The sequence below is a fragment of the Myotis yumanensis genome, unplaced genomic scaffold (assembly GCF_028538775.1).
Source record: "Myotis yumanensis isolate MYYU_CA2020_CCGP unplaced genomic scaffold, mMyoYum1.0.hap1 SCAF_7, whole genome shotgun sequence".
Lineage (NCBI taxonomy): Eukaryota > Metazoa > Chordata > Mammalia > Chiroptera > Vespertilionidae > Myotis > Myotis yumanensis.
In genome coordinates, this window is record NW_027223758.1 from 37,449,575 (window position 1) to 37,475,261 (window position 25,687).

Sequence of the window (25,687 nt, forward strand, 5' to 3'; positions counted from 1 at the left end):
TTCCTCTTTGTCTTTGGTTTTACTGTAAATAAGTGTGGATCTGCTTTGGATTCATTTGAATTCTGGACTCTGAGGACTGGTGTCAGCCATTTCTGGAAAATTCTAAATCATGATCTCTTTGAATATTTTTCTTCCATTCTCTCTATTCTCTTCTTTTAGAATGCTGATATTCTCCCTCTCTCTTCCAGGCCTCTCAATTACTTTCTTCATTATAGTTTCTCTTTAATACATGTAACTTTTATTTCTTAAAAAATAAGGTACCCTGCCCTAACCGGTTTGGCTCTGTGGATAGAGCGTTGGCCTGCGGACTGAAGGGTCCCAGGTTCGATTCCGGTCAAGGGCATGTACCTTGGTTGCAGGCACATCCCCAGTAGGGAGTGTGCAGGAAGCAGCTGATCGACGTTTCTCTCATCGATGTTTCTAACTCTCTATCCCTTCCTCTCTGTAAAAAAATCAATAAAATATATATATTTTTAAAAATAAGGTACCCAAGTGCAGTCTTATGGTTAGGAATTCAAGACTTTTTTTTTGTATTCCCACTCTACTTTAGACCAAGCCAGGCACATCCTGCTATCTCCGGCAAGGGGGTACTCATTTTATTTTCAGCAGCTTAGCTATTCATTTAATCAAGCAGTTTGAGTGTTTTGCATTGTTTACCGTGGCCTATCTGGTTTTCAGCAGGGTTTATTCATGTGCTGCTTGTAGCGTAGCCCTTGTTTCTGTGATGACCTAGTTCCAGAGCTCATGTTTTATCTCTATTGTCTTGCATCTGTTGGGAGCACCTCAATCTCTGCTTTGAACTACTGTTTTCACATACTTAGAACTAAATGTCATATTTTTCATCTACTCCCTGGCAACAATTTTCTGGTGAATGTTCATTTGCCACTTGCTGTTCCTATAATACCTCTGTTTAGCTCCTGTGTTGGTTCCTCTTGTCATTAGCTCATTATGGGAGGGCTGCTTACCATGCAAAGACCTCCCCTGCCTGGGTGCTGAACCAGGTTCAGGAAAGCCCTGCTACAGTCCACATCCCCTTTCATTTTAAATAAGAGATTATTGGCCTCTCCTCTCAAGGTGTGCTACTTTGGAGAACTCAAAACTGTTACCAGTATCTGAGACCTTCAACCTCAAGACCTGTCCCTGTGTGGCTACCAGTGCATGGTCATGTGGCAGCAGTTCACATTGTGCTCCAGGTTCTATCAGATATGATTTGCATTTCCACTTCTTGTTTACTCTGTTTTGCTTTTCAGGGATTTCTGAGAAGAATGGGAGGTAGTATTTCTTTAGTCCACCACTTTAAAGTCACACTAAAAAATCAACCTGTATTCCTGGCTAACTCTTCTTTTGGGAGTCTGTTTGCTTATATCTTATTTAAGACTTTTACATTTATGTTCATAATGAAAGTGATCTGTTCTTGGCATGTCCTATCTGCTGTCAGGGCTCCTGAAATTAGTTGTGTCATTTTCTATCTTTACTTACTCTTTGGAAGAGTTTGAATATAAGACGGGGATTATCTGTTCCTTGAAGGTTTTGTAAAACCTCATCTGTAGCCCTAGCCAGTTTGGCTCAGTGGATAGAGCGTCAGACTACAGACTGAAGGGTCCCAGGTTCGATACCGATCAAGGGCACTTGCCTGAGTTGCAGGCTCGATCCCCAGTAGGGGGCGTGCAGGAGGCAGCCGATCAATGATTCTCTTTCATCATTAATGTTTCTATGTCCCTCTCCCTTCCTCTCTGAAATCAATAAAAATATATTTTTAAAAAACAACAAAAAAACCTAATCTGTAAAAATACATAGGCCTGGTTTCTTTTTCTGGAAAGATTAAGTTCCGCTTCACTGTTTGTGTTTTTTTGCTTCACTTTTTAAAAACAGTTATTTACCTAATCAGATTTCCTATTTCTTCTTGAGTCTATGAGAGTAATTTACATTTTTCTGGAAAAATTTTCCACTTAAACTGTTTTCAAATTTATTGCCATAAAATGGAGTTCATTTTTATGTATTGTTTGCATTTTTCACAAAGACCAACTGCCATCTATAATAATAAAAGTATGATATGCTAATTAGACCAGACGACCTTCCAGGCGAAGCTGGAGCTGTGAAGGCCGAGGCAAGCCACCTCGGCTGCGAGGGCAGAGCCCCTTGCACGAATTTTGTGCATTGGGCCTCTAGTCACTTAATAATGACTGGTATCGCAAGATGGGGCAGGGAGATGGAAGCTATGACCCTGTCCTGCCTTCCACCCAGGAAACCTGTGCTTGGCTCAGTCGGTCTATTCCACCTTCTCTTTCTCAGTCTTAGGAAAAGTCCTCAGTGCTGTGGGCAGTGCCCAGCTACTGATGTCCCAGAAATTCCAGCAGTTCCGGGGCCTCTGTGAGCAAAACTTGGTGAGTGTGATTTTTTCTTACTCCACAGCAGGGCTTCTAGCCTTTGGCAGCCTGCCAGCTCCCTCAGCTGAATTAACCCCTCTGAGCCTCTGTGACCTCCTTGTGGCAATAGAAAGGTGATGACAATGCCTAGCACAAGAAAGGGGCCAGGAGTGGTCTTTTCAGATCGCTAAACCTTTTGAAACAGAAAACTGATATAAAAATAGCCAATGAAAGTTAAAGTTCAGTTAGCATTGATTTATTTATATTAGGCATATTCTACATCTAAGAAAACAGTCAAGGTAAGAAATTTTAAAATATCACCACTAGGCTTGATGGGTTTCCCTCTCCCTCACCCCTTCCTGCTGGGAGTGTAAAAACCTCTCTCCAACTCGCCAAAGGGGCTGTACTCGTAGAGGTAGAGGGCAGTGTCAGAGCTCGTCTCCAGGACCTGTAGGGGTTTGGCTTGGACAGTCATGATGAGGAACATGTTGTCAGAGAACAAAATGATGGGAAGGATCCTGGCTTCTCCCCACCTGACTGTGAGACCATGCCAGGAACTTCTGTTTTCTCCCTGTAAAATGAGAACTGTTGTTGGCCTGGCTTGCATTAGGGGCAGGAGGGCCTTCCTCACTGCAGCCCTACCGTGGTGGCAAAGGCCTCAGTCTCCCATGTATGTGCAGAGCCTACTCTCATGATAGGACTTGCTCTTTCTCCCAAAGATCTCCACCATCAGGGCTGGTAGTGACCAGGAACTATGCCGGGCGCACTGGGGCTTTGGTCTCTTCGCGTCTCGCACGGAGAGGGAGACGTGAACCTGCTTGTACAAGTTAGGAGGCACTTTCAGGATTAAAGAATAATGAAAGACAGGCATAAAATTAGATTAAAAGCTTGGGCTGCGTGTGATGTCTGCCCTCTGACTCGAGACACAGAGAGAGCCTGCCCTCTGATGGAGGGACAGACACAGAGAGTGCAAGCTGTTTATTATATACTCGAATTACAGGAAGTTACGTCACATCTGGGTGGGCCTTCGACATCATGAGATCCATCCCCTTACCACTGGGCGGGAGAGTCAGACTGAGTGGTGTCCAATCTCTTGACTGGGTTCCGCCTTCAGGGCGTGGCTTTGCCCTCGCACTTAATTTCAGCTGACGGTAAACTAAGCCAAATTAAGCCAGAGTGTTTACTAACGGCCCTTAACAAAGAACTACCTTAATTCACTCATGCAGATACTGACCCTGGGAATAGGAGAGCAAGACTAGGCCCCAAGAGACCCCAACCGTGGCTGGGGTGCAGGACATGTCTCTGCCTTGCTTGTCCCACTGATAACGCTCTGCCCCACAGAACCCTGACGCCAACCCACGTCCAACAGCCCAGGACCTGGCAGGGTTCTGGGACCTGCTACAGCTCTCCATCGAGGACATCAGCATGAAGTTTGATGAACTCTACCATCTCAAGGCCAATAGCTGGCAGCTGGTGGAGACGCCCGAGAAGAGGAAGGTGAGCATGGAGCAGTACGGAGGGGAAGTCCAGGGACAAATTCCTGGTCGGCAATAACGCTGCCCACATCGGTCAGTGCTGCTTGGCTCCCTTCTCCATGTGTCGTCTTTGAGCTGGGGGCTCACGTCCATTCATGCGTGGGGTCCATGCTCAGCACTCGTCCAGCATGCTGCTCTCTCTGTGTAGTGAGGCTGCCCTCTGAAGTATGCCACTGCATGTTCAGAAAATGGGGCTCCTTGGAGACGTGCCCACAGCCTTGAACACTAGAATAGGCTGTTGAAACTCCAGAGGCAGAAAAAAGGTCCTTCTCCTGGGGCTACGCAGGAGTATACCAGAGCCAGCTCTTCCCTGAGGCCCAGGTTCTTCTGTAAAACAGCAGAACCAGTGACCCTATGGTGACTGGACTGTGGGCCTTGTAAGTTCTGATCCCCTAGAACAGCATGTGGCCTGAGAGTCGGAGGCCCTGAATTTAATCCCATCTCTGGCTGTGACTCAGATAATTCCTGCCTGAGTCTCAGGATCCAATGGTTCAGAGCAGGGGTGGAAAAGGTCACCTGTCTATCCCTTCCTGCTGGAACATTCTAGGATTCTAAGCTTGCTTTTTGCTCCTATGCCTGTGCTATTCCCACTATCATTGCTTCTTGTGGCTTCCTGATTCCAAATGTGTGTTGCTTGTGCCCGATGCGGGGAGGCTGGGGTGGAGACTACAGCTGCCAGCATATAGGGAGTGGTAGTGCCACACCAAAGGTGGCACCTTTATTTTATTTCTCTTCCCTCCTCACTGTCTCACTAAAGGAAGAAAAGAAACCACCCCCTCCGGTCCCAAAGAAGCCAGCCAAATCCAAGCCGGCAGTGAGCCGAGACAAGGCCTCTGACACCGGAGACAAGCAGCGTCAGGAGGCGCGCAAGAGACTCCTGGCCGCCAAGCGGGCAGCTTCCGTGAGGCAGAACTCGGCCACAGAGAGTGCGGACAGCATCGAGATCTACGTCCCTGAGGCCCAGACCCGGCTCTGAGACCAGGAAGCAGGAAGCCAACAAGTTTCAGTCATTTTAAAAAAAAAACCACACAAACTAAATACGAATGGAACAAAAATTTTCTCAACCTTTAGTATGGTTATTCTATCTAGAGACCCTGAGCCAACTTTCAAATTGATGCATACAAGGGCTCACAATTTGGCTTTTTTGGGTCCCTCCCAGCTTTAGGTTATGAAGACTTCACACACAAAAAAAGTCAACAAAAACACAAAACTATAAAACTTTCTTTCCTCTTGCTGGCCGTGGTGGACTAGATGGAGGGACTTCAGCAACGCCCGGCCCAGCCTGCAGGTTGCAGTCTTTTTACTTGTTCTGTCTAATGAGAACTTAAACGAGCTTGTTTACAAGACGACAGTCCAAGGGCAGCCTTGGGCACCTGCCATGTCCTTCCTTTCCCAGCTACCCTCACGCTGACCTCGGAGTTTTCATTCTTACGTTTCTTTCCCTTCAGAGCTCACACAGGGGTCACCATCCCGGCTGGTGGCTTTCTGGGTCTCAGCCCTCTTTGCAGGGGAGAGCCCAGAGGACAGAGAGATGGACACACGTTCCCTCCCCACCAAGTGCTCACACACAGTCACACATGTGCACACACACAGATGTAGGTTCCTCTCAGCAGAAGCAACCCCCACCCTGTGATCTGCCAGCCCTCAAGTAGGCGATGCATCTCCCTGAAAAGATGAGGAGGGTTTAAGTCTTTGGGAGGGAAATGAGATAAAAGCTACAGTATCACATTCCAGACTCCTGCCTTTTTCTTCTCTCCAGCCCTTCTTCTTCCAGCAAAATGTATGGCTCAGTGACTCACAGAGGACACTTGAGAGAGGGACCCCATTTGTCTGTCCCTGGCCAAGCCTGTGTACAGTACCCGGGGGGGCAGGCGGCTGTGTCTGTAGTATGTGTACATATGCACATAGACCTTAGAGTGTATATTTAACAAACACCCATCTGCTCACCCATGCCCACCAGCGCCACCGCTGGCTCTTGGGGCACCTGGCAGGAGGCAGGTGTGTGAATAGCATATATTTTTACATGTACTATATCTAGGTGTGTGTATAAGTGTGTGTAAAAATATATACTTTGTGTGTAAGCAGCCTTTTTTTTTTTCCGTCTCCCACCTGCCCAGCCTCTAAGTTTTCTGTTCTGTTCTTTTTTTTTTTTTTTTTTTTTTTTAACCCCATCCACCCTTCTTTCTCCCTGCCCCCTAGCCCCACTCCCAGGGTGTCATGAGCCCTGAGCTGCAATGGCCCGGGTCTGTGGGGAGGGGTGGGGAGGGCAGGAGGAGGGGAGGGTGAGGCCCAGCCTGCAGCAAGCTCAGTGCACAAGGGCTGCTCTCCGCCGGGTGTAGGCTACAGCACTGGAGACATCCTCGTGTCCAGCACTTGCTGCAGGGGCCCTGGGTGAACTGAGGGCCTGTTCTGGGGCCCCATCCCAGCTTGGCCACCGTCTGTGACCTTGGGCAAGTCACTTGACCTCTGTGTGCCTCAACTTCCTCCTCTGTAAAATGGGGACAGTCCCTGCCCCTCCCTACCTCACAGGCATGTTGTGAGAATAAATGAGGTAACGTGTACCAAGGGCTCATGGTGTTATTGTGGTGGGTAGGCCAGGCTGGGAGAAGGCAGGGGGAGTAGACTCCCCAGAAGACAGCCAGACTCCCTCCCAAACGGCAGCTCCATGAAGACAGCAGGCCTGGGCACAGGCCGTGATTCCAGCTGTCAATCACCAGCTCCATGATCCTAGGCAAGAAAATCAAGTTCTCGATTTCCTCACCTGGACACGTGTATAGCATCTATCTTACCGGCTTCCTCTGAGAAATAAATGCATAATAGCTGTTGTATGGGAACCAAGATGGGCTGCCCTCACTAACAACCAGACCCAACTCTGCATGTGTCCTGGGACAGGGTACTCGATACCCCTACCCCCACAGCTGCCTCCACCCTGACAATGCACTGAACGTGCTTCCCGAGGAGTTCCTCTACCAGGCCCAGTGCCCGCAGTTCATTCAGAGCTCACACTCTGGTGGGGAGACAGACACTGAACCTGCATCCAAGTCTACAGCAGGTAGCAAGCTGTGGGGACCCACGATGGCACCACTGAACCTGCCTGGCCAAGAGCACTCTGGTCAGCTGGAAGGACGTGGGTGTTCACTAACTTCTGCGGACGGGGATTCTAGGCAGAAGGATGGGAGGCTCTGATGCCCTGTGGTGAGAACATGCCTTTTAGAAAGGCCTGGGGCAGGCTAGGTTGCAGACACCTGGTCTCCCAGTGACTCAGGCCCAGATGATGCACAGAGCGACCTTCCCAGGAGCTTTACTCAGGCGGCCACCCCTCCCCGGTGGGGCCTCTCAGAGCTCACCCAATCCTGTGGGCCAGACCCCTCATGCTCGGAATGCGTGCTCTCATCTCTGGACCCTGTTAGTGACGCTGAGCAGTGACCATGGGTAGCTCTGATGTACTAGAACTGCAGCCTTCATGGGCCTACCCCTACCCTGAGATGTAGCTGGGGGTGACTTAAAGGGTAAGTGAAGGGGTTTCTTGGGCACAGCCAGACACTCAGGGTGTGAGTGAATGCAGGAGACAGCCAGGCTGGATTTAAGGGCAACCATCCAGCTGGCCGCACAGCTCTCCCCCTGCCGGGCCTGTGGGGCCAGCGTGGACTGTTATCCCCTCCGAGCATGAGTGTTGCTGCTGCAGCAGGGGAAGGGCCTTGTGTTTTGGTCAGGGTCTTAGGGAAGGACCCTGCACTCCTTGTATCAGCCCAGTGGGGAGGGGGAAGTGTCTGATGTGCGGAATCTGGACCCCCACTCTGCCCCTGGCACAACAGTGGAGGAACCCCCTGCCCTGATTTGAAAGAATAGTATAATGAACACCACACCATGTCCTTTACCCAAAATCACCAATTGTCAACATTTTGCCATAGTTGCATCATCCCTCTCAGGTACATACACACAGTTTTCTTGCATCCATTTGAAAGTAAGCTGCATCCGCCACACTCCTTCACCCCTATACAAATACCACGCAGCTCCTAAGAACAGGGACATCCCTGCATGACCACAGTTCCTTCACCACCCTCTAATGCAGGGGTCCTCAAACTACGGCCCGCGGGCCACATGCAAATACAAATACTGTATTTGTTCCCGTTTTGTTTTTTTACTTCAAAATAAGATATGTGCAGTGTGCATAGGAATTTGTTCATAGTTTTTTTTTAAACTATAGTCCGGCCCTCCAATGGTCTGAGGGACAGTGAACTGGGCCCCTGTTTAAAAAGTTTGAGGACCCCTGCTCTAATGCATCAAAATTACAACTAAAATACAGAACAACTATCATCCAGAACGGGGAAAACTGGCTAAGTGGAAGTACTACAATTAGGGAGGTATAGAAGAAAGCACACTGAGACTGGTAGGAGGTACGGAGGCACAGAATGGGCTGGTCCAGCACCCGGGTGTGCCGCTTTTTTAATCGGAAGGGAGATCACCTCTTTGGAAGCTGCCTGGAGGAGCAAGGAGTCCCAGCTCCACACCAGACTCCCAGCCCAGGGTTCCAGAGCTGGGGAAAGAACACCCTACAGGCAGTAAGAACTACAGACTGTAAAAACATGTGCGAATTGGAGCTGAGTGATACACAGGCTGCTAGAGACCCAGATGCTCCTCTTAAAAGGCGGCACCGCGAACTGAATTTACAAGCTCCCACTTGTTCTGAGCTCCAGTGTCAGGCAAGGCTCTGGGAGACCCAGACAGGTACAGGAGAAACTGGACTGTCTGGCATCAGGGCAGGAACGCACGGCCGGCTTTCTTCCAGACGGAGGTGCTCCCAGCAGTCATTGTTCCTGTGCTGGGGCCTCCTGGGTGCAGGGCTGACTGGCAGACATTTCTGTTTGCTCTGCCCTGGAGATTCCCTGAGACCCCACACCCACCCAATTTACAACCCCACTCAAGCTATGCACAGTGGCTTTTGCATATGAATGGCCTGTCCTTTCTCAGCCTAAACCCTATCAACCAAGCGACAGCTGGGTCAGGGAGCCCCAAAGCTATCAATAAAAGGCTGGCACCAACACCATCCTGCCTTTCTGAACAGCTGGGCCTTGACTGGGCACTTCCAAATCTGATACAAAGAGGAAAAATCTGCAGATCTCTCTGTAGCTCCTGCTGGGTGGCCCTAGGCAGTGGCTCAATTTGCACCTCCTTGGAGATCCAAGAGCCAGTGTACCCAGTGATCAGTGTGAGACCATACCAGATTACAACTCTTCACATCCATAAGTGACACACTCAAGGGGCAGACTCAGTGAGCACCAAAGCCCCACTGAAGCAAGTCCTGCTCCATAAGGGTGTCTCCTGCACAGCAACTCTCCCACTGTAGTCACAGCTGGTCCCCACAGCCAGTTAGCCTGGAGGTCAATTTCTCCCAGTGATACCAACAGCAATCAAGGCTCAGCTACAACAAGACTGTGCACACAGCCCACAAAGGGGTGCACCAAGAGTGTCCACCTCAGGTGATTGGGGAGGCTGAGCCACTGGGCCCTATAGGACACCTACTACACAAGGCCACTCTATCAACTCAAGAAGACTTAGCAGCTACCCAATACATAGAAACAAATACAGGGAAGCAGCCAAAATTGGAGAAAAAGAAACATGTCACAGATGAAAGAAATGGAAGAAAGCAAAATACTGGACATAGAGTTCAAAACCACAGTTATAAGGTTACTCAAAAATCTTCTAGAAACCTCCAAGAAACTTAGTGAGACCTTCAAGGATCTTAGTGAGAATGCCAAAAAAATGGAAAAGGGCCAGTCAGAAATTAAGCATACACTAACTGAAATAAAGAGTAATATACAGGGATTCAGCAGTAGACTAGAGGATCCCAAGAATCAAGTCAATGATTTTAAATACGAGGAACAAAAAACACCCAACCAGAAGAGCAAAAAGAAAAAAGAATCCAAAAATACGAAGATAGTGTAAGGAGCCTTGGGGACAACTTCAAGCCTACTAACATCTGAATTATGGGGGTGCCAGAAGAAGAGAGAGAGCAAGATAGTGAGAACCTATTTGAAGAAATAATGACAGAAAACTTCCCCTACCTAGTGAAAGAAATACACTTACAAGTCCAGGAAGCACAGAGAACCCCAAACAAAAGGAATCCAAAGAGGAACACACCAAGACACATCATAATTAAAATGCCAAGGTCAAAAGACAAAAAGAGAATCTTAAAAGCAGCAGGAAAAAAAGTTAGTTACCTACAAGGTAGTTACCCATATGACTATCAGCTGATTTCTTAACAGAAACTATGCAGGCCAGAAGGAAGTGGCAAGCAATATTCAAAGGGATGAATAGCAAGAATCTACAACCAAGATCACTCTACCCAGCAAAGCTATCATTTAGAACTAGAGGTCAGATAAAGAGCTTCACAGATAAGAAAAAGCTAAAGGAGTTCATCACCACCAAACCAGTATTATATGAAATGCTGAAGAGTATTCTTTAACAAGAGGAAGAAGAGGAAAAAGGTAAAGATAAAAAAAATATGAACAGGAGAAACCAAGATGGCGGCATAGGTAAACACCTGAAATTGCTGCCTCGCACAACCACTTCAAAAATACAACTAAAAGACAAAACGGACATCATCCAGAACCACAGGAAGGCTGACTGAGTGGAAATTCTACAACTAGAAGGAAAGAGAAAAGCACACTGAGATTCAGAGGAGGTGTGGAAGTAAAGTGCAGAGGTATGGAGGCACACGTGGAAAGGGCTGGCAACTGAGGATGAGGTTGTCTTTTTCACTTGGGAGGGAGACACAAGCTCCCAACGGCCCTGATTCCAGTTCCGGGTAAGTCTCTGGGGACCCAGACCCATATGGGGAGAAACTGGACTGTCTGGCAGTGGGCAGAACTCAAGGGCAGCTTTCTCTCAGAGGGGTTTTCAGCACTTACAATGGGCCACTGAGACCCAGGACCTCTTAGGGCAGGGCTGAGGATCAGCCATAGCTGTTTGCTCCACCCTGTTGATTCCCTGAGACCCCGCCCCGCCCAAGCAGTGTGCAGAGGCTTTTGCATATGAATGACCTGGCCCTTTGCAATCTAAAATTACCTAACAAACTGCAGCTGGGTCAGAGAGACCCAGATCATCCAAAAGAAGGCCCAAGGCCCCCCAGCAGCTTGCATTGCTTCACAGCTGGGCCTCATCTGGGCACCTCCAAATCCCAAACAAAGAGGAATCTGCAGATCTCTCCATACCTCCTGCTGGGTAGCCTCAGGCAGAGGCTAAATTAGCACCTCCTTAGAGATCCAAGAGCCAGTGTACCCAGTGGTCAGAGTGGGACCATCCAGATTACAACTCCTCAGATCCATAAGGGACACACTCAGGGCAGACTCAGTGAGCACCAAAGCCCCACTGAAGCAAGTCTTGCCCCATAGTGGTGTCTCCAGCTTAGAAGTTCTCCCACTGCAGACACAGCTGATTTTCACAGCCAATTGGCCTGGAGGTCAATTTCTCCCAGTGATACCTACAACAATCAAGGCTTAACTACAACAAGACTGTGCACAAAGCCCACAAAGGGGTGCACCAAGAGTGTCTACCTCAGGTAATTGGGAAGGCTGAGCCACTGGGCCCTATAGGACACCTAGCACAGAAAGCCACTCTATCAACACAGGGAAGCATAAAAAATGCAGAGACAAAGAAACAGGTCACAAATGACAGAAATGGAGGAAAGCAAACTACTGGATATAGAGTTCAAAACCACAGTTTTAAGGTTTTTCAAGAATTTTCTAGAAACTGCTGATAAATTGAGTAAGACTCTCAAGAAGTCTAGTGAGACCCTCAAGAATATGAACAAGGACCAACTAGAAATTAAGCATACACTGACTGAAATAAAGAATATTATACAGAGTTCCAACAGCAGACTAGAGGATCGCAAGAATCAAGTCAAAGATTTGAAATACGAAGAAGCAAAGAACACCCTACCGAAAAAGCAAAAAGAAAAACATAATCCAAAAATATGAAGATAGTGTAAGGAGCCTCGGGGACAAGTTCAAGCGTACCAACATCCGAATTATGGGGGTGCCAGAAGAAGAGAGAGAGCAAGATATTGAAAATCTATTTGAAGAAATAATGACAGAAAACTTCCCCTACCTAGTGAAAGAAAAACACTTACAAGTCCAGGAAGCTAAGAGAACCCCAAACAAAAGGAATCCAAAGAGGATCACACCAAGACACATCATCATTAAAATGCCAAGAGCAAAAGACAAAGAGAGAATCTTAAAAGCAGCAAGAGAAAAAAAGTCAGTTACCTACAAGGGAGTACCCATACGACTGTCAGCTGATTTCTCAACAGAAACTATGCAGGCCAGAAGGGAGTGGCAAGAAATATTCCAAGTGATGAATAGCAAGAACCTACAACCTAGATTACTTTACCCAGCAAAGCTATCATTCAGAATTGAAGGACAGATAAAAAGCTTCACAGATAAGAAAAAGCTAAAGGAGTTCATCACCACCAAACCAGTATTATATGAAATGCTGGAAGGTATCCTTTAAGAAGAGTAAGAAGAAGAAAAAGGTTAAGATACAAATTATGAACAACAAATACACATCCATCAATAAGTGAATCTAAAAATCAAGTGAATAAATAATCTGATGAACAGAATAAACTGGTGATTATAATAGAATAAGGGGCATAGAAAGGGATTGGACTATTCTCGGGGGGGGGGAAGGGGTGTGGGGGTACGGGAAGAGACTGGACAAAAATCGTACACCTATGTTTGAGGACAGTGAGGGGGTGGGGGTAAGGGCAGAGGGTGGGATGGAACCGGGTGGAGGGGAGCTATGGGGGGAAAAAAGAGGAACAACTGTAATAATCTGAACAATAAAGATTTAATTTAAAAAAAAAAAGTAAAAAAAAAAAAAAAGAAAGTCAAGCAAATTACCAGATACAGCCCTGGCTGGTGTTTTCAATGGTTACAGCACCACAGTAACCATTGAAAAGTCGCAGGTTCAACTCCCAGTCCAGGGCACATACCTGGGTTGCAGGTTGAATCCCTGGCCCCAGTCAGGGCATATGCAGGAGGCAACCAATCAATGAATCTCTCTCACATCTCTCTCTCTCTCCTTTCCTCTCTCCCTCCTTCCCTTGCACTCTCTAAAAAATCAATGGGAAAAATATCCTCAGGTGAAGATTAACAAAAAATAATTTTTTTAATGGGTAAAGGATTTTTTAAAATATATCTTTATTGAATTCAGAGAAGGAAAGAGAGAGAGAAACATCAATGATAAGAGAGAATCACAGACTGGCTACCTCCTGCACATCCCCTACTGGGGATTGGGCCCGCAACCCAAGCATGTACCCTTGATCTGAATCGAACCCAGGACCCTTTAGTCCGCAGGCCAACATTCTATTCACTGAGCCAAACTGGCTAGAGCCAAAAAAAAATATTTTTAATTAAAATTACCAGGTACAGAATTCAAAACAGTGGTTATAAGGATGCTCAAGGAACTCACTGTGAACTTCAATAGCATAAAAAAGGACATGGAAACCATAAAAAAGAACCAGTCAGACATTAAGGATACACTAACTGAAATGAAGAATATATTACAGGGAATCAAGAGTGGAGTAAATAAAGCAGAGAATTAAATCAGTGATATGGAAGCTAAGGAAGCAGGAAAAAAAAAACAAAAAAAAAAACCGAAAAGCCAAAAGAAAAAGATTCCAGAAAAATGAGGATGTATAAGGAGCCTCTGGTACAACTTCAAACCTACCAACATTCACATCATGGGAGTGCTGGAAGGTGAAGAGAGAGAGCAAGAAATTGAAAACCTATTTGAAAAAATAATGGCAGAAAACTTCCATAATCTGGGGAAAAAAATAGACATACAAGTCCAGGAAGTGCAGAGGGTCCGAACAAGAGGAATCCAAAAAGGCCCACACCAAAACACATCATAATTAAAATGCCAAGGGTTAAAGACAAAGAGAGAATCTTAAAAGCAGCAAGAGAAAAGCAATTATTTACTTACAAGGGAGCTCCCATAAGACTGTCAGCAGAAACTTTGCAGGCCAGAGGTACTGGCAAATAATATCAAAGTGCCCTGGCTGTTGTGGCTCAGTTGGTTGAGTGTCATCCCATGCACTGAGAGGTCACCAGTTCAATTCCCTGGTCAGGGCACATCCACAGATTGCAGGCTTGAGCCCCAGTAGAGAGCGTGCAGGAGGCAACCAATCGATGGTTCTCTCTCATCAATGTTTCTTTCTCTCTCTCTCTCTCTCTCTCTCTCTCTCTCTCTCTCCCCCCCCCTTCTTCTCTCTAAAAAAATCAATTTAAAAAAACACATATTTTATTTTTTATTTTTTTAAAATATATTTTATTGATTTTTTACAGAGAGGAAGGGAGAGAGATAGAGAGTTAGAAACATCGATGAGAGAGAAACATCGATCAGCTGCCTCCTGCACATCTCCCACTGGGGATGTGCCCGCGACCCAGGTACATGCCCTTGACCGGAATCGAACCTGGGACCCTTCAGTCCGCAGGCCAACGCTCTATCCACTGAGCCAAACCGGTTTCGGCTAAAAAAACACATATTTTAAAATTCACTCCCTCTCCCCCACCTCAGGATTTGCTATGTCCCTTTATTTAAAAAAGAAAAGGAAAACAAAAAGAAAAGAAATATTCAAAATGATGCAAAGCAAGGACCTAGAACCATGATTATTCTACCCACAAAAACTATCATTCAGGACAAAGAACTTCCCAGACAACAAAAAGCTAAAGGAGTTCATCACCACCAAAGCAGTATTACAAGAAACGTTAAAGGGTCTCCCTTAAAAAGAAGTAAAAGAGGCATGAACTCCCCCTCCCAGGAGTAAGCCCAAGCCTTTCCCTTCCCCCTCTTCTTCCCTCTCAGTCATGCATCTCCTAAACTCTAAGGCAGCGGTTCTCAACCTGTGGGTTGCCAACCTGTGGGTCGTGACCCCTTTGGGGGGGGGGGGGTCCAACGACCCTTTCACAGGGGTCACCTAAGACCATCGGAAAACACATATATAATTACATATTATTTTTGTGATTAATCACTATGCTTTAATTATGTTCAATTTGTAACAATGAAAATACATCCTGCATATCAGATATTTACATTACGATTCATAACAGTAGCAAAATTACAGTTATGAAGTAGCAACGAAAATAATTTTATGGTTGGGGATTACCACAACATGAGGAACTGTATTAAAGGGTCGTGGCATTAGGAAGGTTGAGAACCACTGCCCTAAGGGCTCCTATAAGATTTGCAACCAGCCTAACCCCAGCTCATCCCAGGCTAACCTCCTGAATCTGTCTCCAAGTCCCACTTTTTTTCTGACTTCTTACTGAGCCAAAGCAGTCCCATGTAGGCTCTCTCTCCTGTTGTTTCTTCTATTTGAGTCCTTCCTTGCTTCACTGTTCCCAGCTTTAATAAACATGCTCTCAAAATAAAAATATGAACAAAATGGCCATAAACATATATGTATCAACAATCATTTTAAATGCAAATGAACTAAATGTTCCAATCAAAAGGCATACAGTGACTGTATGGGTAACAAAACAAGACCCTTACCTATGCTGTTTACAAGAGACTCACTTCAGACTGAAAGACACACACAGACTGAGAGTAAAGGGATAGAGAAAGACAGTTCATGAAAATGGAAACAGAAAAACAAAGAAGCTGGAGTAGCAATACTTATACCAGACAAGAAGACCGTAAAACAAAGGCTGTAACAAGAGACAAAGAAGGACCCAACAACTCCACTTCTGGGTATTTATCCAAAGAAAGCCAAAACACTAAATCGAAAAGACATATATACATTCCTATGTTTACTGCAGTATTATTTACAATAGAAAGACAAGGAAGCAACCTAAGTGTCCATCCATAGATGAATGGATAAAGAAATGGTGTATACAATGGAATATTACTCAGCCATAAGAAAGAATGAAATCTTGCAATTTGCAACAACATGGATGGGCCTAGAGCAGTGATGGCGAACCTTTTGAGCTCGGCGTGTCAGCATTTTGAAAAACCCTAACTTGCCGAAACCGGTTTGGCTCGGTGGATGGAGCATCGGCTTGCAGACTGAGGGGTCCCAGGTTCGATTCCGGTCGGGGGCATGTGCCTGGGTTGCGGGCACATCCCCAGTAGGAGATGTGCAGGAGGCAGCTGATCGATGTTTCTCGCTCATCGATGTTTCTAACTCTCTATCCCTCTCCCTTTCTCTCTGTAAAAAATCATTAAAATATATTTTTAAAAAAAGAAAAAAGAAAAACCCTAACTTAACTCTGGTGCTGTGTCACATATAGAAATTTTTTTGATATTTGCAACCATAGTAAAACAATGACTTATATTTTTGATATTTATTTTATATATTTAAATGCCATTTAACAAAGAAAAACGAACTAAAAAAATGAGTTCACGTGTCACCTCTGACACACGTGTCATAGGTTCGCCATCACTGGCCTAGAGAGTATTATGTTAAGTGAAATAAGTCAGACAGAGAAAGACGAATGCCAGATGATTTCACTTATATATGGAATCTAAAAAAACAAAATGAACAGCCCTGGGCAGGTAGCTCAGTTGGTTAGGTCACCATCCCGATATGCCAAGGCTGTGGGTTTGACCCATGGTCAGGACTCAATTAGTGAGCCTAGCCTGTGTGGCTCAGTGGTTGAGCATCAACCCGTGCACCAAGAGGTCATCGGGTTTGATTACCAGTCCGTCAGGGCACATGCCCAGATTTGGGCTCGATCCCCAGTGTGGGGCATGCAGGAGAGAAACGTCAATGTTTGAGAGACACCTTGACTGGTTGCCTCCCGCACGAACCCTTAGGGGAGTGGAGAGCGAACCCACAAGGGAGGTACGCGCCCTTGACCAGGACTTGAACCTGCGGCCCTTCGGTGGGCAGGCTGACACTATAACCACTGAGCACACTGGTCAGGGCTGGACAGGGTACAGGACTCTTTCGGCCACTCTGCCACTGCAGCCTCATCGCCACCCTCCATTGTACAGGAGGTTAGTCCTGCCTAACCCCCAACTGCGCCCCTCCCCGCAAGGGCCTGACTGGTGGCCCTCTGCCTGAGGACAGCGCTCCTCTCTGAGGCGCCTCTTCTCTGGGCCTGGAAAACAGCCCTACTTGGTCTGGCGGAAGGAAGGCCTTCCCTGGGGATGGCGCCGGGCAGTGGGGCCTTGGGGGAAAGCTGGGGGGAGGGTCTGAGAACTGGAGGTCCCTGGATGCTTGCTGGCCTGGCTGGAGAGGGGACGGCCCAGCTAAATCCCCCTCCGCAGGCTGCGGGGACGAGAGGGGGGCACTCACCCCATCTCCTCCCCCATCTCCAATGAAGGGGGGTGAGGATCACCAGTAGCGCCCCCGCCTTCCAGCCCAAGGGCCGAGGCCAAATAAGGGCCGGATTGGCTGCCCAGGCCCCGCCCCACAGCGCGCACATTCTTCTGCCTTGTAAGGCCGGCAGCCCGCCCCACTCGGCCCAGCCCAGCCCAGCCCCTCCCGACGGCGGCTCCGCACGGCTTCGCACCCGGCTCCGCTCCGCACCAGCTCTGCGCACCGAGAGTACCTTCTCCGCACCAGGTGGGCGCCTCCCAGGTGGTCTAGGGAAGGCGGTATGACGGCCCCAAGGATGGGATGTCGGGGAGTCTCTGGGCAGGGACAGCCGCTGTGGATTTGGGGCTGCGACGTGGCTCGGGTCCCACAGGGATTCTGGCGGGGACCGGGCAGCAGGGGGCTGCTGTGGGCTCTGGGAGCCAGTGGTCCTTTGGCAAAGGAAGACTGTCGGGTCCCTTTGCTGTGGAGTCGCCAAGCCCAGGGCTCCGGGTGCGGGAATCGGGCAGGGGGCTGAGGTCGCAGGTGTTCCCTGCCCCGGTAGACAGACCGCGTGTCTCGGACAGAAAACAGCCCCCTCAGGCTCCTCGAGATCCCTCCAGAACATACCTGTCCCGGGCAGGGGCGAGGGATGGATGGGGTAGCCCACCCCGAACGCACGCACCAAAGCTGTGTGCAGGCACCCAGGCTTCCTGGCTCTGGGCTGTCTGCCCATTTGTGCCTGTTGCCTGGGAAAGGTCTGCCAAGGGCTCTGGGGCTCGCCCTGGGGGGCTCAGCCCTAGAGGCTGGACAAGAGACTCCCCCCTGCTCTTCCCCAGCCCTCCAGCTGCTCTGAGTCAGGTAACAGCCTCAGATGAGGTGGCTCACAAGTGAGGCATCTGGCACTGCCAGCCTCAGGGACCATGAGGCAATGGGGGGCCACAGGCCTTGTCTTTGCTGTTATGGGGGGAGGTGGCACTAGTTACAGCCAAGTACCAACTCTCTGATCCCTGGTGTCCAGGACCCCGAGTCAGGGCAGGTGATGACCCCAGGGCTAGGGGCCCAGCCTATCCCTGACCCCAGTCCCTCCACCAAGCCTAGAAACTGCCTCTGGTCACACAGAGCTCTCAGCTGCCTCCATGAGCCTCTTAGGATATACGTTTCCTTCTGTGCTCAGGGCCATTTGCCACCCACTGACCGAAGCCCAGCCCCAGGGTCCTGGCTTTCAATTGGACTCTACCCCTCTCATGGGCATTCCACTTCCCTTCTTAGGTCTCAGTTCTTTTAACTGCACATTGGGGCACCGCCCCCCCCACCCCCCAAGATTGCTGGAATGGACAAACTGTAAAGTTGTAAAGTTCTGTGCTCTCAGTCATGAAGGCAGAGGGGCCCATCCAGTGTCAGAGCTGTGGTGAGGCGCCTGGTCATTCCTGCCTCTGGCCGTGGCTCCCTCCCCTGGCCACTTCTGCCCTAGAGCTTTGCAGCTGTGAATGATGATGACCATCACAGCCTCTGCCGGTCCAGCGGGCTTCTCCTTGGCTGCCTCCTGTGGGTGCCATCAAAGTTCCCCGAGAGCACCGGGCTCAGGGAAGGATTGGGCCCCTGAAAGCACTAAACCACAGGAGGGAAGGCGCTCCCTGCCGATGGCACCAACCCACTCATGGTGAGAAGGGCTTCTGCCTGCCTCCCGGGAGCATGTAGGGCCAGGTGTGTCGGCCGCGGGGGACACGGCAGCCCATGTCTCATGACTACAGGCATCTGTGGCCCTGGGGAAGGGCTGGGGATGGCCAGGCTCCCATCTCAGGAATTAAGATCTCAAAGGCCAAAACCAGAGAATGTCTTGAACATGATCATACAGAGGCCTGGAGACAGCTCGGGGAGCACTCACAGCCACACAATTTGGGGTTAAAAATAAAAGGCGGAAAAGGCTTTCTGGAGGCCCTGGACCAAGGGGTTCAGCACAGAGGAAAGAGGAGGCAGCAGCCTGGAGCTTGGCCAGGCCCAAACTGCCCCAGCAGAGAGCCATACAAGCACTTGGCCTTTTGGGGCAGTCCCCACAACCATGACAAGGTTCAGGGGAAAGCCCCATGTTGGGCCTTAGTTTCCCCGTCTGTACAGTAGGGACAGTGGACCAGCCACAGTTGCCCCCACCATCATTTGACAAACAAGCATCTGTTAGCCCCCTGTGGGCTTTGGTGTACATTGGGATTTACGACAGCCTGACTGATGGTGAGGGAGAGACCTTCACTTGCTGGTTGTCAAAGCAAAGGTGAGGAACTGCTCCCCAAGGGGTGTCTCAAGAACTGGGCTGGAGAAGGAGCACATTGGGGGGAGAGTCCAAGAAGGAAAGTCTGGGGGTATCTAGGGTACAGCTTAAGGTCCAGCTGGGCAGGTCCACAGGGGCAGGAGGGACAGTGAGGGTCCCGGGGTCAGCCAGAGTGAAGGGCCTTGAATACCAGGCTGAGGGCCCAGACTTGCTCTGGGTGGTGGTGGAACATTTGGGGGCTTGAAGGTGCAGGTCTCAGTCTGTATGGATAGAGGCTAAGAGACCAGGTCTACAGAAGGGGGACAAGAAGCTGGGTTCTCAGCCTGAGGGGGCCTCACACCCCTACAAGCACTGAGGAGTGAGAATAAGGAGTAGGGCCACCCACCTAGAGGCTGGTCAAGTGTGGGCAGCTGTGGGGAGGGGAACTGCCCAGAGCACTGGCTTCCAGAACCTCCAGAGCAGGGAGCACAGAGGGGTGGGGAGGAGGAATGTCAGGAATGCAGGGCCACAGATCCAGCTCCTTCCTGCTGGGGGGTGGCAGGGAGCTCCACCTTGTCATTTGAGAGATGAACAGTTCGTAAATGCTCTTAAGGATTAAAAGAGATAAGCATGGAAATGGTTGGCATTGAACCCAATCCTAAGCGTTTTACCCAAACAGTCACAGCAAAAATAACGTCCTCCGTGCCTGGCACCATTCCAGGGCCTTCTTGGGCACTAAGTCAGTAATCACTACTTCTGGGCCCTCCTCATGTCCCCAGTCCCAGATGCGGAAACTCACTCCGAGAGACAGAGGACGTTAAAGGGCCCTGCATGTCTGCTTTGGGATGAGCCGAGTGGCAGGAGCCCCAAGCCTGTGGGAGGCCTTGGATGCCAGGCACAGACATTGACAGTCGCTCTGGCCGAGTCACAGGCTCTCCTCCCACATGCACTTCCTGCAGGGAAGCCCCACCCACTGAAGCCAAGATGTCCAGTAAGCGAGCCAAGGCCAAGACCACCAAGAAGCGGCCACAGCGGGCCACATCCAATGTCTTCGCGATGTTTGACCAGTCCCAGATCCAGGAGTTTAAGGAGGCCTTCAACATGATCGACCAGAACCGAGATGGCTTCGTTGACAAGGAGGACTTGCATGACATGCTGGCCTCCCTGGGTGAGTAGGGACGGGGTGGGTGGCGTCTAAGTGGGCCCGGGAAGGTTCTGTACCTGGAGTAGGCTGATGGAGCACTTCCTGTGAAGTGACATGGAGTGCCCACCCCGAGAGAAAGTGCCATTACTTTCCCCATTTAACAGATAGGGAAACTGAGGCACGGCAGTTCGGCAGACAGGCTCACTCCAGGGCAGCACTGCCTCAAGCAGATGTGTGGATTGGGCTGCCTTATACCATTTCATTTAAAGCAGGGGTAGGGAACCTTTTTTCTGCCAACAGCCATTTGGATATTTATAACATCATTCGCTAAATTTAATATAAATTTATGTTGCTATGAAAAAGCTCTTAGATTTATTAAATTTCAAGTCCCGCCTGTGGTTGCCGTGGCAGGACCAGACCAAATGATTTCGTGAGCCTTATAAGGCCCGCGGGCTGGACATTCCCTACCCGATTTAAAGAAAGGGGTCAGCGACTAAAAGAAAATCTGAAATGCATAGACTTTCCATTGTACGGAAGGGCAAACTGAGGCTTAGAGGGGAGGCCAGAGCACCTCTGCTCCTTCAGAGGTCACCTGTGCCAGGCTCTCAGAGCCTCTCTGACGCCCGTGACTGCCCCAGAATCAGAATCTTAGAGCTGAAAGGGCTCAGGAGTCTAGTACAATTCACCATTGCTCAGATGGGGAAACTGAGCCCGGAGGCCAGACCTCCAGACACCACCACCCCAGCCTGTGGCCCTGCCCCACAACCCTCCTCACGTGCAGGCCAGACAACCACCCTCAGCCCCAGTTCCAGGTGCCCCCTTTTTCCAGAGGGGAGCATCTGAGCCAAACACTGGCTGGGGAAGAGGAAGCCTCTGGCAGCAGAGAAGGCAGCCTGTGATATTCAAGCCCCGAAGCTCTGGGGCCACAGTGGCCTGTGTCATCCCCTGGCACTGCTCCTCACAGCTGGCTGGCCCCACTTGGTGCCTGTGGCCCTCATGCACCCACAGTGTTGTCTGGTGGGAGGACTGGGCAACCCTGAGTGGGAAGGATGACATCAGACACTGCCCCCCACCCTGGGCGCCAAACCTCTCCCAGCTTCTGGCCAGACTTACTTGAAGGTTCCCTCCCACGGAGGTCACCTACAGGGAGGACTGAGGCCTGATGAGGGGAGGGGCTGTGGGTCCTGAAGTCCTAGCTCAGTGATGGCGAACCTATGACACGCGTGTCAGAGGTGACACACGAACTCATTTTTTTGGTTGATTTTTCTTTGTTAAATGGCATTTAAATATATAAAATAAACATCAAAAATATAAGTCTTTGTTTTACTATGGTTGTAAATATAAAAAAATTTCTATATGTGACACAGCACCAGAGTTAAGTTAGGGTTTTTCAAAATGCTGACACGCCGAGCTCAAAAGGTTCGCCATCACTGGCCTAGCTCCTCCCAGGCCTCAGCCATCCCTGGGGACACAGCAGGGTGAGTGAGGCTCAGAGGAAACAGGGACACGGAGATTCCTTCCCGCTTATGAGAAGGGCCCTAAGCCAGAGACTCGCTGACAAGCCCTGGGTGTCCACACAAAACCCACACTCCTGTTTGCAGCTCCTGTCAATGGGTCCACTGACCAGTCACCGCCTTCTGGTTAAGAACATTGCCCTCAGGCTAAAAAACAAGAGCAGCAAATAAAATAGGAAGAAGCAGCTCTGCAGGTATCAGAGTGTAAATTTCCAAGCAATTCTATTGAGTAGATGTGACCGTCATTCCCACTTAACAAATGAGGAAACAGAAGCTCAGAGAGGTTTCATTTGCCCACGGTCACACAGCTACGAAGCGGCAGAGCTGGGATTTGAACTCAGCAGTTGATTAGAGTCCATAGGACTGTGCTAATAGTTAGTTATGTGCATTTACAACCATTGCCTTCGCCATCTTCTTAATTCTCCTAAGAGGCCGGAGAAACGGAGGCACAGAGCCTTTGTGAACCAAACCTCACTGTTTTAACCACTTTTGAAACAGAGCCTAGAATCTGGGGTCTGGTTGCCTGGGTTCGAATGCCGGCTCCACTCTTTCCTTGCCGTGTGACCACAGTCACCTCACCTCTGTGCCTCAGGTTCCACACACGTGAAGTGGGTGTAGGAACACTGGCCATACAGGGTGGTGCCAAGTTAAGTGCAATAAGGCCGGTGAAGCAGCGGACACAGTGAGCAGTCAGCAGATGGTAGCTCTTACATGTTCGAGAGCGTTCCCGCTCTCAGAGATCCAGCCCAGAGGAGGGGACGCATCAAGGCCCCCATGAGAACCCCAAAGAGAGAGCAGTCAGACAGCTGGCTGCCCAGCAAGATGCCTACCAGTTTATACAACTTCCTATCACCGGTCTGTAGGACTCACACACTGGGCCATGAAGGGAGGGCCAGGGAGGTGGGAGGGGACTGGCGCTGACAACAGGCATGAATGCCTCCCCCGCCACAGGGAAGAACCCCACGGATGAGTACTTGGAGGGCATGATGAGCGAAGCCCCTGGACCCATCAACTTCACCATGTTCCTGACCATGTTTGGGGAGAAGCTGAACGGCACGGACCCCGAGGACGTGATCCGCAATGCCTTTGCCTGCTTCGACGAAGAGGCCTCAGGTGGGCAGCCTCCTGGAGGCCTGGACGGGGCTGGGGCTGAGCCCCTCACCTGGGCACCCCCATGTATGCACGTGGGGCCGGGTCATGCTGGGGCTTTGGGGCCGCTGCCCCCACAGGCCAGAACAGAAATTACCCATCTGCTGGCTTTGGCACCCGAACTGTAAAAGACACGTTGTTCCCTTTCCAAATGCGAAACCCAAACAGTCCACATCCACCAAGCTTCCCACTTCTTAGTTCACCTGCTGGCCCAACACACTCTATCTCTGCTTTAGATCTTTCCAGAAACCAAACGATTTCAGGCCCTGCTGGCCAACAAGGTACAGACACCAGCCCACATCCTCAAATCTTCAGAAGGACTCCCTGTCCCACAGCTAGTTTTTCCCAGGGACAAGCCAGGGTGAGGCTGGCGGTGGTAGTTTCAGCAGTTTCTTAGGGACCACAGGCCTAAGTGTGCTCAGGACATTTTCCTGACTGCCTTCACAGCAGTTTTCACCCCCATTTTCCAGTTCAAACTGGCACAGCAGAGAGGGTAAGTAACTTGCCCCAAGTCACACAGCTAGGAGGAAGGGGGATCAGCATTCAAATTCGGGCAGTAGAACTCTGGGGCTCATGCTCCAAAAGCAGGACATACCCAGTCCCCCACACTGAGCCCCAAGTTCCCCACAGAAACACCTCCCAGACAACCCCACTGCAGAACTCTACCTTCTGGGGCCCTGGCGAGCTAAAAGTGACCAGAGGCCAGGGTTCTTCCCCACCTCCACCGCCACCCCAATCTGCTACAAGGTCTACAAGGACTGGTGGGAGTGCTGAGGGGTAGGGGATGTTGGCTGTGTCCCAGCCTGCGTCCCTATATCTCATGTACCTTGGCCCCACCCCCAGGTTTTATCCATGAGGACCATCTTCGGGAGCTGCTCACCACCATGGGTGACCGCTTCACAGACGAGGAAGTGGACGAGATGTACCGCGAGGCACCCATTGACAAGAAAGGCAACTTCAACTACGTGGAGTTCACCCGCATCCTCAAACACGGTGCCAAGGACAAAGACGACTAGGCCTCCCAAGGCCCCATGTCCAGCCCCTGTCCCAGTCACCTGCTCCACACACACACAGTCTGCACTGCTCATGCCCAGGGGACCCACTCAGGGGAGCCTCCCTCTGAGGGGTTAGGGCCCAGCCCCCAGGGGAGGAAACAGGCCCAGAGAGGCAGTGCCAGGCAAGGATCACACAGCCGCTGTGAGGCAGGTGTGCCCACTGGCCCTCCAAGGAAGGATCATCTAGGGAGCTGGGCCAGAGGGCTGGGCCTGAAGGTGCCAAGGGAAAGCCCCGAAGGAGAGCCCAGGCTCGGCTGTTGCCTGCCCATCCCCGGGCTGTCCCCACAGGAAGGGCCCTGTGTACCACTTCAAGTGCACCCCATGCGGGGCATGAAGCCCTTTCCCAGACACTGCCACAAACACGAACCTCACCCCACACAGTCCTCCCGAGGACAGGGTAACAGAGCCCCCCTTGCCCTGCCCAGAACACCCCACCCACGGGGAGTGGGCTCCTCCGAGAGGCGGAGTCTAATAGAAGGCTGAACACTGCTTTGGTCCGTGTGTCTGTGGTCTGTGAAATAAGGGCCCAATAGACTCCAAACAACCTCCCACCTTCTCCGATCCCCAGTGGCTGCCCATTCCTCCCCTCCAGCCCCGACTCCCAAGGTCCAGCTGCGACCAGACCAGCAGTGGAGAGTGGACAGAGGTGCTGAGGGAAACAGCCTCCTGGGAGGTAGAGGGCAGAGTGGGAGGAACTACAGGAATCGCCATAGCAAATCCCAGTGGGGGTTCTGGGCCCCTGAGGGGGCCGGGGTCAAGGTCATACGGCTGTTAGGACTAGAGCCTGCATCTCCAGGGCCACCTCAGTGTTTCTGGAAAAACAAAGAGTCTTTGGAAACTGGGAAGGACACATCCCAGTAGCTCAGGGATGGAGGTGGGAATGAGCTGGTTTCACAGATTCCTGAGGTCAGCTCCAGGCAGCCACCAGGGGTGCTCTGTACTGTACCCGCCATGGCTAGAGGGTCATTTCAGTCACATGACTAGCAATACAGCTGGCACAGCTTTTTACACATGCAGGAGTCTGGCAGAGCTGGGATCCCTCTTGCTTTGAATGATGGGGACACTGACAACAGTGCCTGGGGCTTAGGAGGAATGGAAATATTGCCAGAATGAACCAAGACTAAGAAGGGCAGGGACTGCCTACGGTCACCTAGTGTAAGTGGGGCACAGGGAGGGCTTGACCCCACCTTTGGGATCCTCCAGGGGGGTCAGGCCAGGACTGGACACATCCCACCTGACCCCAGCAAAGGTCAGGGAGCAGGTGAGGGCCTGCCTGGCTTGGTCCTGCTGCCTTCCCTGAGGGTCACCCAGAGCCATTCAGCCACAGCACACAGTAAAGGCCTGAGATCAGCACCAAGGGAGTGCTGAGCACTAAGGGG

The 25,687-nt window shown here is 50.2% G+C and overlaps 2 protein-coding genes across 6 annotated transcripts in view; both read left to right on the top strand.

Annotated features, from left to right (window-relative positions):
- The window catches only part of DLGAP4 (DLG associated protein 4), a 181,047-nt gene extending 174,585 nt beyond the window's left edge, over positions 1–6,462 (top strand). For 4 of the 5 annotated variants that reach the window (XM_070420256.1, XM_070420255.1, XM_070420258.1 and 1 more), the window contains 3 exons: positions 2,293–2,384; positions 3,708–3,863; positions 4,659–6,462. In XM_070420256.1, coding sequence (XP_070276357.1) covers positions 2,293–2,384; positions 3,708–3,863; positions 4,659–4,877 — 467 coding nt within the window. In that variant the 3' untranslated portion in view covers positions 4,878–6,462. Of the gene's footprint in view, positions 1–2,292; positions 2,385–3,707; positions 3,935–4,658 lie in introns of all 5 variants that reach the window. The other variant, XM_070420257.1, reaches the window with a different exon arrangement.
- Positions 6,463–17,370: 10,908 nt separating this feature from the next.
- Positions 17,371–24,797, top strand: MYL9 (myosin light chain 9). Its single transcript, XM_070420278.1, has 4 exons — positions 17,371–17,471; positions 20,406–20,614; positions 23,056–23,217; positions 24,097–24,797. The coding sequence occupies exons 2-4, from the start codon at positions 20,431–20,433 to the stop codon at positions 24,267–24,269; spliced, it is 519 nt and encodes a 172-aa protein (XP_070276379.1). The 5' UTR covers positions 17,371–17,471; positions 20,406–20,430; the 3' UTR covers positions 24,270–24,797.
- The last annotated feature ends 890 nt before the right edge of the window (positions 24,798–25,687 follow it).

Excerpts from the sequence above, each read along its gene's own strand:
- MYL9 (XM_070420278.1), top strand. The coding sequence starts at position 20,431 with ATGTCCAGTAAGCGAGCCAAGGCCAAGACCACCAAGAAGCGGCCACAG. Across the intron at positions 20,615-23,055 it reads TGACATGCTGGCCTCCCTGG|GGAAGAACCCCACGGATGAG; the intron begins GTGAGTAGGGAC and ends CCCCCGCCACAG. Across the intron at positions 23,218-24,096 it reads CTTCGACGAAGAGGCCTCAG|GTTTTATCCATGAGGACCAT; the intron begins GTGGGCAGCCTC and ends CCCCACCCCCAG.